This window comes from Perognathus longimembris, chromosome 26 (genome assembly GCF_023159225.1).
Source record: "Perognathus longimembris pacificus isolate PPM17 chromosome 26, ASM2315922v1, whole genome shotgun sequence".
Taxonomy (NCBI): domain Eukaryota; kingdom Metazoa; phylum Chordata; class Mammalia; order Rodentia; family Heteromyidae; genus Perognathus; species Perognathus longimembris.
In genome coordinates this window covers 10,190,419-10,203,829 of record NC_063186.1, presented here as the reverse complement: position 1 = coordinate 10,203,829, position 13,411 = coordinate 10,190,419, and the positions used below count along the sequence as shown (strand labels likewise).

At 47.4% G+C, this 13,411-nt stretch overlaps 1 protein-coding gene across 1 annotated transcript in view; it reads right to left on the bottom strand.

The window, feature by feature from the left end:
• Nucleotides 1-13,411, bottom strand: part of Itga9 (integrin subunit alpha 9) — a 111,825-nt gene that overhangs the window by 28,024 nt on the left and 70,390 nt on the right. Inside the window, exons 16-17 of the mRNA XM_048334593.1 lie at nt 9,080-9,235; nt 7,497-7,573 (exon numbers count right to left, since the gene is read on the bottom strand). Of these exons, the coding sequence (XP_048190550.1) occupies nt 7,497-7,573; nt 9,080-9,235 (233 nt within the window). The remainder of the gene's footprint in view (nt 1-7,496; nt 7,574-9,079; nt 9,236-13,411) is intronic.

Genomic DNA, 13,411 nt, shown 5'->3' with positions numbered 1-13,411 from the left:
TGGGGAATAGAGGGAACTCCAGCATTACGGCAGGGGTAATACCCCTGTTCTACTTTGCACCAATTTCCCTCATGTACAAATACCAAGGGGTCACAGGCCCAAGACGTCTTGACTTATTCCAGTCCCTGTTCTCAAACATGTGTCTGGGATGAAGGGAAGCCAGGCACCTAGCTGGGGTATAGGGTGAACTCAAGACTTTGCAAAGAAGCTGTGAAGTTGTTGCTCATGCCTTCTCAAAAGCTCACAATGTCTGACCAAAATAGTCCATCTCTGCTTCCCTGGGGCTGTGTTCTGTCAAACATATATTCTTGCAATCTCACACTGCGTCAGGGTGTTAACATCAGGGTTCCACCCTTCTCCGTTGTTGGTGGGAGTGCAAATTAGTACAACCACTTTGGAGAACAGTATGGAGGTTTCTCAAAAAGCTCAATATAGACCTACCCTATGACCCAGCCATACCACTCCTAGGCATCTATCCTAAACAGCAAAACCCAAGATATCAAAAAGACATTTGTATTTCCATGTTTATCGCGGCACAATTCACAATAGCCAAAATATGGAAACAACCCAGATGCCCCTCCACAGACGAATGGATCCAAAAAATATGGTACTTATACACAATGGAATACTACATAGTGATTAGGAATGGTGAAATATTGTTATTCGCAGGGAAATGGTCAGAACTCGAACAAATAATGTTGAGTGAGACAAGCCTAGAACACAGAAAACAAAGGGGCATGGTCTCCTTGATATATGACTGTTAACAAAGGGAGACGGAGAGACAGTAGAGACCAAGTCTGTGAACACTGTATATGTTCTTGATACATTGTATATTGCATATGTGTCTACCTGACCTAGACAAGGGATAGAAAAACAGGTTGTAAGATATCACAAGAAATGTACACACTGCCCTACTATGTAACTGCACCCTCTTTGCACAACACCTTGTAAAAAAATTTATGTTCAATTAATAAAAAAAAAAAAATCAGGGTTCTTGGGTGTGTGTGTGTGTGTGTGTGTGTGCGTGTGTGCCCGTGAGCACACACATGCGCTCATTGTCTCTGATCCTTTGCCCTCAAGACTAGCACTCTATCACTTGAGCCATAGCTCCACTTCTGGCTTTTTTGGTGATTCACTGAAGGTAAGAATCTCACAGGTTTCCCCACGCAGGCTGGATTCAAACTCCTATTCTCACTTGCAGCCTTCTGAGTATCTGGGATTATAGGCATGATTGCCAGCACCCAGTGTTAGATGCATTTTTCAAAGACAAGGAAAACACAATGTGGTTAAGGTGTCTGGCCACGGGGCTGTGCTGGCCAAGAAACCCAGGACTTCCAAGCCTGAAATGTTTCTTATTGTCTGCCACCACCCATACTTCCTAGCCCTAACCTGTCATGTCCAGGCCTTTCAGATATTCCTGAGGACCAGGAAAAAAAAACTTATCAGGAGCTACTCATCTCCCTTGTTCTCATCAGTTGTTCAGGCCTTGCAGGGCGCTGGTGGCTCATGTCTATCATCGTAGCTTCTCAGGAGTCTGAGATTTGCAGATCATGGTTCAAAGTCAGCCAAGGCAGGAAAGTCCATGAGACTCTTCTCTCTTCAACCACCCAAAAGCCATCAGTGGAGCTGTGGCTCAAGGGGTAGAGCCTGAGCCTTGAGTAAAATGCTCAGGGATAGTGCCCAGCCTCTGAGCTCAAGGCCCAGGATTGGCACAATAAACATATACATATATGCCTACAAACGTATAAACATACATACCTAATAAAAGCCATGAAATGCTTGGTATGTCACCTCAGGCTGTGAAGATTATTAGAATCTTTTCTTGATAGGATTTCTTCCCATAAGCTGTTCAATGAACCCCATTAAATGAACAAATGTGCACACCATCCCCCAAACTGTCCAGCAACACAACCTTACCTTTTCCTGGGGTAAACGTTGAGCCCCTACCAGGCACTGGTGGCTCATGCCTGTCATCCCAGCTCCTCAGGAGGCTGAGATGGGAGGATCGTGGTTCAAAGCCAGTCTGGGGCAGGAAAGTCTGGAGACTCTTATCTCCAATAAACAACCAGAAAACTGGACGTGGTGGTGTGGCTCAAGTGATAGAATGCTAGCTTTGAGTGAAAAAGCTTGGGACAGCACCCAGGACCTGAGTTCGAGCCCCAGGACTGCAAAAAAAAAAAGTTGAGTCCCAGACAGCAGAACCTACTCCATTCAGGTCCGTTGGGTAGGGCCTAAGTTAGAGCCAGCACTGAGTGGCGCTTGGGATGGAGAACATTTGAGCCCTTAGATAATAAACTCCATTGGGATCGTGAAAGGCTTTGGCAAGCAAAGTCTTTTAATAGCTTGTGGAAAGAAACAGACTCCATGAAGACCAATCTCACAGATGGCCATGCCAAAGTTCTAGAATGTTCAGGCCACAGTTTTGTGTGCCAAAAATTCCATGGGTGCTTATTTATTTATGGAAGAACCAATCCCTTCCTTCTTCCTTCCTTCCCTTTCTTTCTTCTTTCCTTCCTTCCTCCCCCCACCTTTCTGTTTGTCCCAGACCAGGACGTGAACTCATTATCTGGCATTTTCAATCCTTGACTACTGCTCTACCAGCTGGGCCACACCTCCATCCCCAAGTTCATAAAATTCAAAAAAAAAAAAGGAAGATATCATAACATCAGGCATGACATCTGACAGGCGGATGGTCATTATTTTGCACAGAAAGGTGGTTAAATAGATTCGCCAAAGCTCCTTGGCGGGTGGAGTTGTTGAGCCACTGGCTGGTCCAGTGTTTCTTCTCGCTACTGTACTGCTCCCAGAACACCTGAAAATACAGCTAAATAGTATACAGTGCAGGCAACCTTACTTGACTGTCGTGAGAAGAGGAATGGAATCGCATTAGTCTTCTGAGCATTTAGAAAGAGAACACTGGGAATCATCATCTACAATGACTGACTATGCTTGTTTTTTGGTTTTTTGGGTGCTGATACTGGGGTTTGAACTCAGGGCCCAGGTGCTGTCCCTGAGATTCTTTTGCCCAAGGCTAGCGCTCTACCACATAAGCCATAATTCCACTTCGGGCTTTTTCTGAGTAGTTTATTGGAGTCAAGAGTCTCACGGACTTTCCTATTTGGGCTGGCTTTGAACCGTGATCCTCTAGATCTCAGCCTCCAGAGTAGCTAGGGTGACAGGTGTGAGCCACTGGCACCCAGCTGAGATGGTTGGTTGTTTTTTTTTGTTCTTCACAACTTTCCCCGAGATCTGTGGAGGCAATCGGGGTGAGTTCAGATGCCTGGGAAATCTTCTTTCTTGGCACTTTGGTTGACAACTAGCAAAACATTTCCATTTTTAGAGTTTCAAATGAACAAAAACATGAGCGCATCCTGGAACCAGTTAACTCATCTGCTGTCTCCCAAGGAGAGAGCATGAGCAGAAAGTTCCAAATGAACTTGGAGCTGGAGGCATGGCTCAGGATGTAGAGCAGTAGTCTATGAGCCAAAGAAAGACTTAGATACCAAGTTTGAGTCTGGGTCTCAGACAGAAAAAGAAACATAAAACAATAAACTGATGACAGTGTGAATAATAAGAAACATGTGTGTTGATAAAGCCCGAATCCAGGCTGGCGAGTGAACCCTTAGGAAACACATCGTGAAGGTAAGTCGTGCCAAAAGAGCTGGGGGCTCACGCCTGTCATCCTAGCTAGTCAGGAGGCTGAGATGTGAGGATTGTGATTTGAACTCAGCACAGGCAGGAAAAGTCCATGAGACTCTTACATCCAGTGAACCAGCAAAGAACCAGAAGTGCCTCAAGTGGTAGAGCCTCGGTGAAAAAAAAACAAAGCAAGAGCATGGATCTCTGAGTTCAAGCCCCAGTACTGGTGCATGCACACATACATACACACACACACACACACACACACACACACACACTCCTATTATGCATTTATTTGAAACTACATAAACCAGTACTGCTAACTCTCTGTGAGGTTTATGCCATGCAGTATGAGAGGCTCTCTCTCTGTATTATTGGGGCTCCATACATCGGCCCTGCCGAGTCATGAGCTCCAGCTACAGATGAGAAGGTGTCTCTGTAAGACACCCAAATTCAAGTTCACAGGGCATCAGGGAAAGGGGTCCTGGGATTGAATTTCTAGTGTGAAAATCCACCCAGATCAAGGCAGAAACACTTCCTCTTCTCCTGTGCTTACCCACAGTCTAAAGTGTGAGAGAGAATGGAATGTACTATGGAGAGAGGAGTGGAAGGAGGGTTCACCTAGCAAGATTCAGGTCATTGCAATGAATACACAGGAATAGCATTTTCAAATAAAAATGACAAGGAAGAAAGAAAAGAATAATATGTCACCAGCTGCCAGTAGCTCATGCCTTTAATCCTAGCTACTCAGGAGGCTGAGATCTGAGGATCTCAGTTCAAAGCCAGCCCAAGCAGGAAAGTCGGAGAGACTCTTACGTCTATGAACCACCAAAAAGCCAAAAGTGGAGGTGTAGCTCAGGTTGGTAGAGTGCCAACCTTGAGTACAAAATGTAAAGAACAGTGCCCAAGTCCTAGTACTAGAAATATAATATATATATATGTTTGCCTATATGTAAAAACATATTTGTATATTATATGTTTAGATATATCAAGATGTGTATCTAATATTATATTTGTGCAAATAATATATAATACACACTATATGCTATATATAATGTTTTGTATAATATACAACATTCTATAGCATATATAATCAGATATCATATATGTAATTGTATACAATATTATATATAATGTTTTATATAATACGTAACATTCTATAGCATATACAATAATAGACATCACATATGTAATTGTGTATAATGTTATATAAAATACCTAACATTCTATAGCATATATAATCATAAATATCATATATGTAATGGTATACAATGTTATATATGTTATATGTAATACATACATTCTATAGTATATATAATCATAGATATCATATGTGTAATTGTATAAGCTTCCTCCTGAGCCCCCAGGTGCTCAGCCCCCCTCTCTGGGTCCCTGGGAGAAGGGGCCGCTTCCCAGCCTGGAGAGGAATTCGGGACTCCTCCCGGCTTCCCGGGCATCAGGAGCTCGGCCATCTGGAACACATCACTGGCCTAGCAGGAACAACTGGATTCAGGACAAGGCTTCCTGGGGTGTCGGGGGGATGGGGTGCAGAGAAATCTCCCCCAGGCCCTGCGCTCAGACCTAACCCCCCTGGGCTGGAGGGGTGTGTAGTGAGGCTTGGCCTCCCCACCCTGCACCGGGGCTGCCAGCCCTGGGCCACACTCAGCGGGTCAGGAGCCGGCAGGCTCCTCCCAGACAGCTGGAAAACACCCCAGAACCGGGGCCTCCCACCAGGGACTCCATGGAGGTAGCCACGGTGTGTCCCCAGCCACCAACCCCCCAAATCAGCCAGAAAGCTGAGCGTCCCGGGGCTCACGCCTGTCATCCCAGCTACTCGGGGGGCCGAGATCTGAGGATCGTGGTTTGGAAGCCAGTCCAGGCAGCAAAGTCCAAGAGACTCTGATCGCCAACGAAGTAGCAAAAAGCTGCAAGTGGAGGTGTGGCTCAAGTGGTAGAGTGCCAGCCTTGATAACAGCATCCAAGCCCTGAGTTCAGGCTTCAGTACTGTGTGTGTGTGTGTGTGTGAGAGAGAGAGAGAGAGAGAGAGAGAGAGAGAGAGACAGAGAGAGAGAGAGAGAGAGAGACAGAGACAGAGACAGAGACAGAGAGGGAGACAGACATACATAGCAATATCACAGGCAAGAAAAGATAACCAAAATACATTTCCCAACTGGGAATCCTTTCTCTTGTGAAGTGATGTATGCTCAAGGGGAGAGAGACAGAACGGAAATAAAGCAGTCTCGCTCCCCCTACCTTCTTCCTTGTGTTGTTATTGGCGCTTAAACCCATGGACGTGCACTTCTTCCTGGCTTTTGTCCCCCCTCAGGGTGGATGCTTTACCACTTGAGCCATGGACTTCACTTCTGCCTTTTGTTGATTGGAGATGAGACTCTCTTTGATTTGTTCGCTTGGGCTGGGCCTTGAGTCACGGTCCTCAGATCTTAGCCATGTGATAACAGGCGTGAGCCTCCGGAGTCAGACCTAGAGCAATTCTTTCTGCCTGGTTTCTGGGTGTCTGGGAACTCCTGATGGTAGGGACTCCCTGTCCACCATGCAGCCACTCAGCGCTCATGAACCTCAGCATCAGTGTTCTCTGTTCTAACGCCTGCATTTTCTTGAGCTCACGAAAGCGTTGATGGATTTCCTTGTGTCTTTAATAAACAGAACCAGAAACAAATGCTTCCCTCACCCCCAGCGTCTTCAGAGGCCTTGTTAGAAGAAATATGTGGTACTTTAATTTGATTCCGTGTGTGTGTGTGTGTGTGTGTGTGTGTGTGTATACACCAGTTCCAGTTCTGGGGCTTGAACTGAAGGCCTAGGTGCTGTCCCTGTGTCTTTTGTTCAAGGCTGGCGCTCTATCACTTGAGCCACAGTGCCACTTCCAGTTTTTGAGCGGTTAACTGGACTTTTCTGCCCGAGCTGTCTTTGAACCATGATCCTCAGATCTCAGCCTCCTGAGTAGCTAGGTTTACAGGCATGAGCCACTGGCACCTTGCTTGAAATTAGATATATAAAGTAGATTAGGAGATGTACGAAACAGCAAACTATTCCCTTGAAATACTGGCTGTTATTTTATTTATTTTACAACACACCTCTTTCTCTTATAAGTTTTTTTTTTTTTTTTTTTTTTTTTGGCCAGTCCTGGGCCTTGGACTCAGGGCCTGAGCACTGTCCCTGGCTTCTTCCCGCTCAAGGCTAGCACTCTGCCACGTGAGCCACAGCGCCGCTTCTGGCCGCTTTTTCTGTATATGTGGTGCTGGGGAAACGAACCTAGGGCCTCGTGTATCCGAGGCAGGCACTCTTGCCACTAGGCTATATCCCCAGCCCTCTCTTATAAGTTTTAACTCAGCATACATTAGTACATTAGCTTATGAGGGGGAGTTTTCATTGTTCAAAATGTACACAATCTACATATATTTTAAGTGTGTGGTGTGTGTGTGTGTATGTGTGTGTGTGTGTGTGTGTGTGCGCGCGCATACCAGTAGTAGGGCTTGAGCTTGGGGTAGAGGCACTGTCCTTAAGTTGTTTTTTTTTTTTTTTTGCTCAAGGCTAGCATTACTTGAGCCCTAGCACCACTTCCGGCTTTTGGTGATTAACTGGAGATGCAAGTCTTATGGACTTCTCTGTCTGAGCTGGCTTTGAACTGCAATCCTCAGATCTCAGCATCCTGAGTAGCTAGGATGACAGGCCTGAGCCGCTGGCATGGGGCCATATTTGTCTATCATCATAAGCCTTGGCTTTTTCACTCAAGACTGGCGCTCTACCATTTGAGCCACATCTCACCGCTGGCTTTTGCTGGTTAATTGGAGGATGCAAGTCTCTCAGAGAACAGTGTTAGGAAAAGAGGCATGATGTACCTGGAAAGCAACAGCTTGCCCCGAAGCTGCAGGTCAGCTGCACAGTCCTCCGACAGGCAATTCCTTTCAAAGACTGTCTGTGAAAGACACAACAAGCCGATTGGAACAGCACTTCATAACCTGGGAGTAAACCACAGCTTGAGTAACTAGGGTGACAGGAGTGATCCACCAGCGCCTGGCTATTTTCTCCTTTTAAACTGTAACTTATTCTTACTCACTATTAAAATTTGTCATTATTACTCCTTATGTTTGTGGGGTTCTTAATCCCCCTTTCACAAACACAGCTCCAGGGGATGTCGCCCCCCCCTCCTCTCCCCCACCTCTTTTCTGCAGAATAAGTTCAATGGCTTCTCAGAATACAGCATGGCCTCCAGCAAATTTGGTGTCTAATAGAGTGTAGACTTCACCAGATAGGAAAATTCTGAACTTCCTATTCCCATACCACATTTCCAAAAGAATAAAGTCTCCCCAGGCAACATTCCCTTCCTTGATTATAGGGGGAACATCTGGGGGGAGGGGGGAGAAGAACTTCCCAAGTTCCTTTGGACACTCTGGGGCAAAAAGAGCCAAATTTCCAAGAGGAAGGGCTAGAAGACTTCAGTGCATTATTTGCTCTCTTTCCCAGGAAGAAAAAGAAAACAACAACAAACAAACGAGGAAAAGGAAGTAAGTACTATAGAAATAACTCAAAGGAAGGAGGGGAAAGGAAGGCTATTGTGAGCTAAGTGACTGTAAGAGGTCACCTCAAAAATGTTTTCATGGCCCCTGTGGCTCACACCTGTCATCCTAGCTACTCAAAAGGCTGAGATGTGACGATCGCAGTTTGAAGCTGGCGGGGGCAGGAAAGTTGTGAGCCTCCTCTCTCCAATGAACCACCAAATAAGAAAAGAAAGGCCATTAAGTGGCACTGTGGCTCAAGTGGTAGAGTGCTAGCCTTGAGCAAAAAAAAAATAAGCTCAGGGACAGCGCCCAGGCCCTAAGTTCAAGCCCCAGGACTGGCAAGAAATAAAATAAAATAAAAATCTTATCATCTTAAAACAGTCCCATGCTCAAGAGATTATTTTGTTCCTCTCATGTTCCTGTAATAAAGTCATAACAATTTCTCTGGGACTCTCCCAAGGCCAAAAACTGAGCTAGTGATTAACTTGCACACTTGTATTGTGTATGTGCCAGTCTTGGGGCTTGAACTCAGGGCCTGGGCACTGTGCTTAACCTTTTTTTTTTTTTTTTTTTTGCTCAAGAATAGTGCTCTACCACTTGAGCCACAGCTCCAATTCTGGTTTCCTGGAGAGAAGAGTCTCATGGATTTTCTTGCCTGGGCTGGCTTTGAACCCTCCCTGCTCCTGACATCTCTGCCTCCTGAGAAGCTGGGAGGACAGGCATGAGCCACCGCCCCTAATAGGGGTGATATTTTCCTAACAACTGGAGGACAGTCTCGATGGCTTGAATCCTGCCACAGCTGGACACAACTCATATGGTCTGCTGCATCCTTTCCCCAAGCAGGACGGGCTGTGCCCCAACGGACATTCTTTCCGTCCTGTCCCCCTGCCACCAAGGCCCGGCAGTGGGCTTAGGGGTCTGACCTGGTTCTTCTGGGCGATCTTCTGTCCCTTCTTCCAGCGTAGCACCGGAGTCAGCGCCGGCAGCTCCCTCTCCTCCTCTTCCTCCCCAGCCCTGTGGGCTCCCAGGCTGTAGGCGGCCTCGAACACGATGGGGCTGATGACATCCCGCACCCTGGGCTGCAAAGATCAACGGCACGGGACCGGTCAGGGGACAGGGGCGGAGGGCGGACTGGGACGGTGAGGGGATGCGGATGGTCAGGGGGACAGGGAAGGAGGAGGGAGGGTGGGGGATGAGAAGGGAGGGAGGGGATGGAAGAGGGGGACTGGGATGGAGGGGAACGGGGATGCATGCGGGAGAGGGGGTGAAGGAGGGGGACTGGGATGGAGGGGGGGCAGGCATGAAGGAGGGGGAGGAAGGGCAGGAGCAGAGGAGGAAGGGGGGACGGAGGAGGAGAGGGGGACACAGCTGGGGGGGGGGGGTCGGCACACTGCGGTGCTCTTTCTTCCCCTAGTGCCTTGAACTCCTCTCAGGAAAGGCTCCTTCTTCCTGCTCTGGAGTTTTTCCCGCTCAAACGCTCCTTCCCATAACACCCTGGGTTTCTCCTCAAATGCTCCTTCTTCCCATAATGCCCTGGGTTTCCGCTCACATGTTCCTTCCCATAATGCCCTGGGTTTCCACTCAAATGTTCCTTGTTCCCATAATGCCCTGGGTTTCTCCTCAAATGCTCCTTCTTCCCATAATGCCCTGGGTTTCCACTCACATGTTCCTTCCCATAATGCCCTGGGTTTCTCCTCAAATGCTCCTTCTTCCCATAATGCCCTGGGTTTCCGCTCAAATGCTCCTTCCCATAATGCCCTGGGTTTCTGCTCAAATGTTTCTTCCCATGATGCCCTGGGTTTCCACGCAAATCCTCCTTGTTCCCATAATGCCCTGGGTTTCCGCTCAAATGTTCTTTGTTCCCATAATGCCCTGGGTTTCTGCTCAAATGTTCTTTGTTCCCATAATGCCCTGGGTTTCCGCTCAAATGTTCTTTGTTCCCATGATGCCCTGGGTTTCCACGCAAATGTTCCTTGTTCCCACAATGCCCTGGGGTGGCACTCTGAACCTCTCCATCGGGAGCGCCGCCAGGCCCCGTGCACGCGGGAATGGCGGCCGGCAGGTGTTCTTCCGTGTCCGCCAGCCCGCCGCCAAGTCAGCCTCCTCGGAACGTGGGCGCGATCATTTAAGAAACCATCCCGGCGCTCAGGCCTGTCATCCCTGCTGAGCAAGAGGCTCCGAGCTGAGGGTCGCGGTTCAAAGCCAGCCCGGGCAGGAAAGCCCCAGAGACTCTCATCCCCAGCCAACCAGCCAAAGGCCCGAAGCGGAAGTGTGGCCCAGGGGTCGAGCACCACCCTTGGGTAAGAAAGCCAAGGGGGAACATGGAGCCTTGAGTTCACACCTCAATACCAGTGCGCGCGCGCACACACACACACACACACACACACACCATAGTTTAAAACAGAAAGAAAAGAATGATTCCAATGGTGGATTCTGGCATCTCCCTAAAATACTGTTTACTTAAGAGTGCATGGAGCCAAAGGGGAAGGCAATGTCTCCCACACAAGGATGAGGAAAACAACAGATAATCAGGGACTGCAAGAGAGGGACTGTAAGAGAGGAATTGCTTCTTTCTTTCTTTTTTTTTTTTTTTTTTTTTTTGTCCTGGAGCTTGAGCTCAAGGCCTGGGCACTGTCCCTGAGCCTCTTTGTGCTTAATTAAGGCTGGTGCTCCACCACTTGAGCCACGGCTCCACTCCGTTTTCTGGTGATTCCCTGTCCCTGCGCTGGCTTTGAACCGCCATCCTCAGATCTCAGCCTCTTGAGTGGCTGGGATGGATGACAGGCGTGAGCTGCCATGGCCCAGTTCAGGGACTGTCTCTTCATCTACAGTGACATAAACCGGAACTCACTGAGAAGCAAAGTCCCCCTGTGCTGCATCTGATTTTGGGTGATGAATGCGCCCTGACATCTCCGGGTGTGCGGGCTGCTTTCTGGCAGTGGCTGCATGAAGCTGTTTTAATTAGGCAGCTGGCAAGTGGGTTTCTTATTACATGTCCCAGTAGCTGGGGGCAGGCCAGGACTCAAACCACGGGGAGCTATGTGGGCTGAGGCAGGGGAGGGTGTAGCAATTAGAAACAGGACAGAGTCCCCCCCCCCCCCCAAGAAGGACAGCTTCCCCCATCCCTCCTGTACTGTGCTTGTTTGCTTTGAGCCACAGAGGACAAAGCAGCGGCACTCATTTAGTGGTTTCTTTGTCATTATTGGAAGCATGCTTTCCCTTCTTGCTCAGCACAGGAATTCAGTAGAGGAATTTCTCAGGATTGGGCTCTGGCACAGAACCGAGTTGCTAAAACTTTACTTCTCCTAACAAATGAATGGCCCTGGAATTATACATACACACACACACATACATGTACATATATGTGTATGATATATATGTATATAAGCATATACATATATAGGCACATGTATGTGTATGATATATATGTGTGTGTATGTATATATGTGTGTGTGTATATGTTGGCCAGGCACCATAACTCACGCCTGTCATCCCAGCTACTCAGGAGGATGAGATATGAGGATAGCAGTTCAAAGCCGGCTCAAATGGTAGAGTTCTAGCCTTGGGCTGAAGAGCTCAGGGACAACATCCAGGCCTGGAGTTCAAGCCCCATGGCAAGAAAAAAAGAAAAGAAAAAGAGTGCCTGGGTTTGACCTCTCAGTCTGTGAGTCTGTGGCTGTGAAGAAGATGGAAAATGGACAGTGTGGCTGTCACTGGCTGCATAACTGTTTAATTAATTAAATTTTTTTTTTGCCAGTCCTGGGGCTTGAACTCAGGGCCTGAGCACTGTCCCTGACTTCTTTTTGTTCAAGGCTAGCACTCTGCCAACTTGAGCCACAGGGCCAGTTCTGGCCTTCTGTATATATGTGGTGCTGAGGAATCGAACCTAGGGTTTCATATATACGAGGCAAGCACTCTTGCCACTAGGCCACATTCCCAGCCCCTGCATAACTGTTTTCTCCATTAAAAAATGAAGCAAGCAATGAAGCAAGGAAGGAAAGAAGGGAAGAAGGGAAGAAGGAAAGAAGCAAGCCTTTCTTAGCTTAGCAGAGTCACAGGGACAAATTAAACAAAAATAGAAAGCGATAGTTTCCTCCCTCCTGCTTGTCTTATTTTTTTTTATTTTTTATGCCAGTCAGTACTGGGACTTGAACTCAGGGACTTCTGCTCTAACTTGGCTTTTATTTTATTGCCAGTCCTTGGGCTTGAACTCAGGGCGTGAGCACTGTCCCTGGCTTCTTTTTGCTCAAGGCTAGCACTCTACCACTTGAACCACAGCGCCACTTCTGGCTTTTTCTATATATGTGGTGCCGGGGAATCGAACCCAGGGCTTCATGCATGCTAGGCAAGCACTCTACCACTAGGCCATATTCCCAGCCCTCTCACTTGGCTTTTAAGCTCAAGCCCGGCACTCTACCCCTTGAGCCTCATCCCCACTTCTGGCTTTTTGCTGAGTTGTTGGAGATTAGGTACTTCATGAACTCTCCTGACCAAGGCTGGCTTTGAACTGTGATCCTCCTGATCTGGGCCTCTCCAGAGGATCTGGGTCTCTCCTCTCAAGCGGCCACGTGTTACAGATGCGAAGTCACTAACCCTTGGCTTGAGAAATAACATTACACACAACTTTCTGAAACACACGACTAAATAAATAGTCTGAGTCTTCCAACATGGGAATTATGCCAGGAAAAGAGACCAAAAAAAAAATAAGAAAGAAAGAAAGAAAGAAAAGCTTTATCTTTGGATGAATTCAGTTATAAACACTGGCTAGACAGAGCTCTAAACACAGTTGATTCAAAGTACTTCAGAAACTCTGTTCACCCCCAAAGCAGGCCATAAGTGGCAAGCGAGTAAGGGTATCTTGTTTCTGGAAGCTTCTCAGCTAGATTAGAGATTTTTAATTATGGCTGCTCATCGCTCTACGTGCAAATCATCATTAGATCATTAGCCTGGCAGGCACTGGGACTCTAGAAGGGCAAAGAAAAGCTTTACTTACTCTCCAATACATTTATTTTGCATAACTATTCACCAGCTCTATGGATGCTTTTTCTTCCCTATTTTTTATTTTTATTTTTTGTAACCATCCTGGAGCTTGAACTCCTGGCCTGGGTGCTATCCCAGAGCTTCTTTTGCTCAAGGATGGTTGGTGCTCTATCACTTGAGTCACAGCTCCATATCTGCCCTTTTTGCAGAGTGGGGTGGGGGTGGGGGTGGTTCATTGGAAATTAGTGTCTCATGGATTTTCCTGCCTGGGCTGG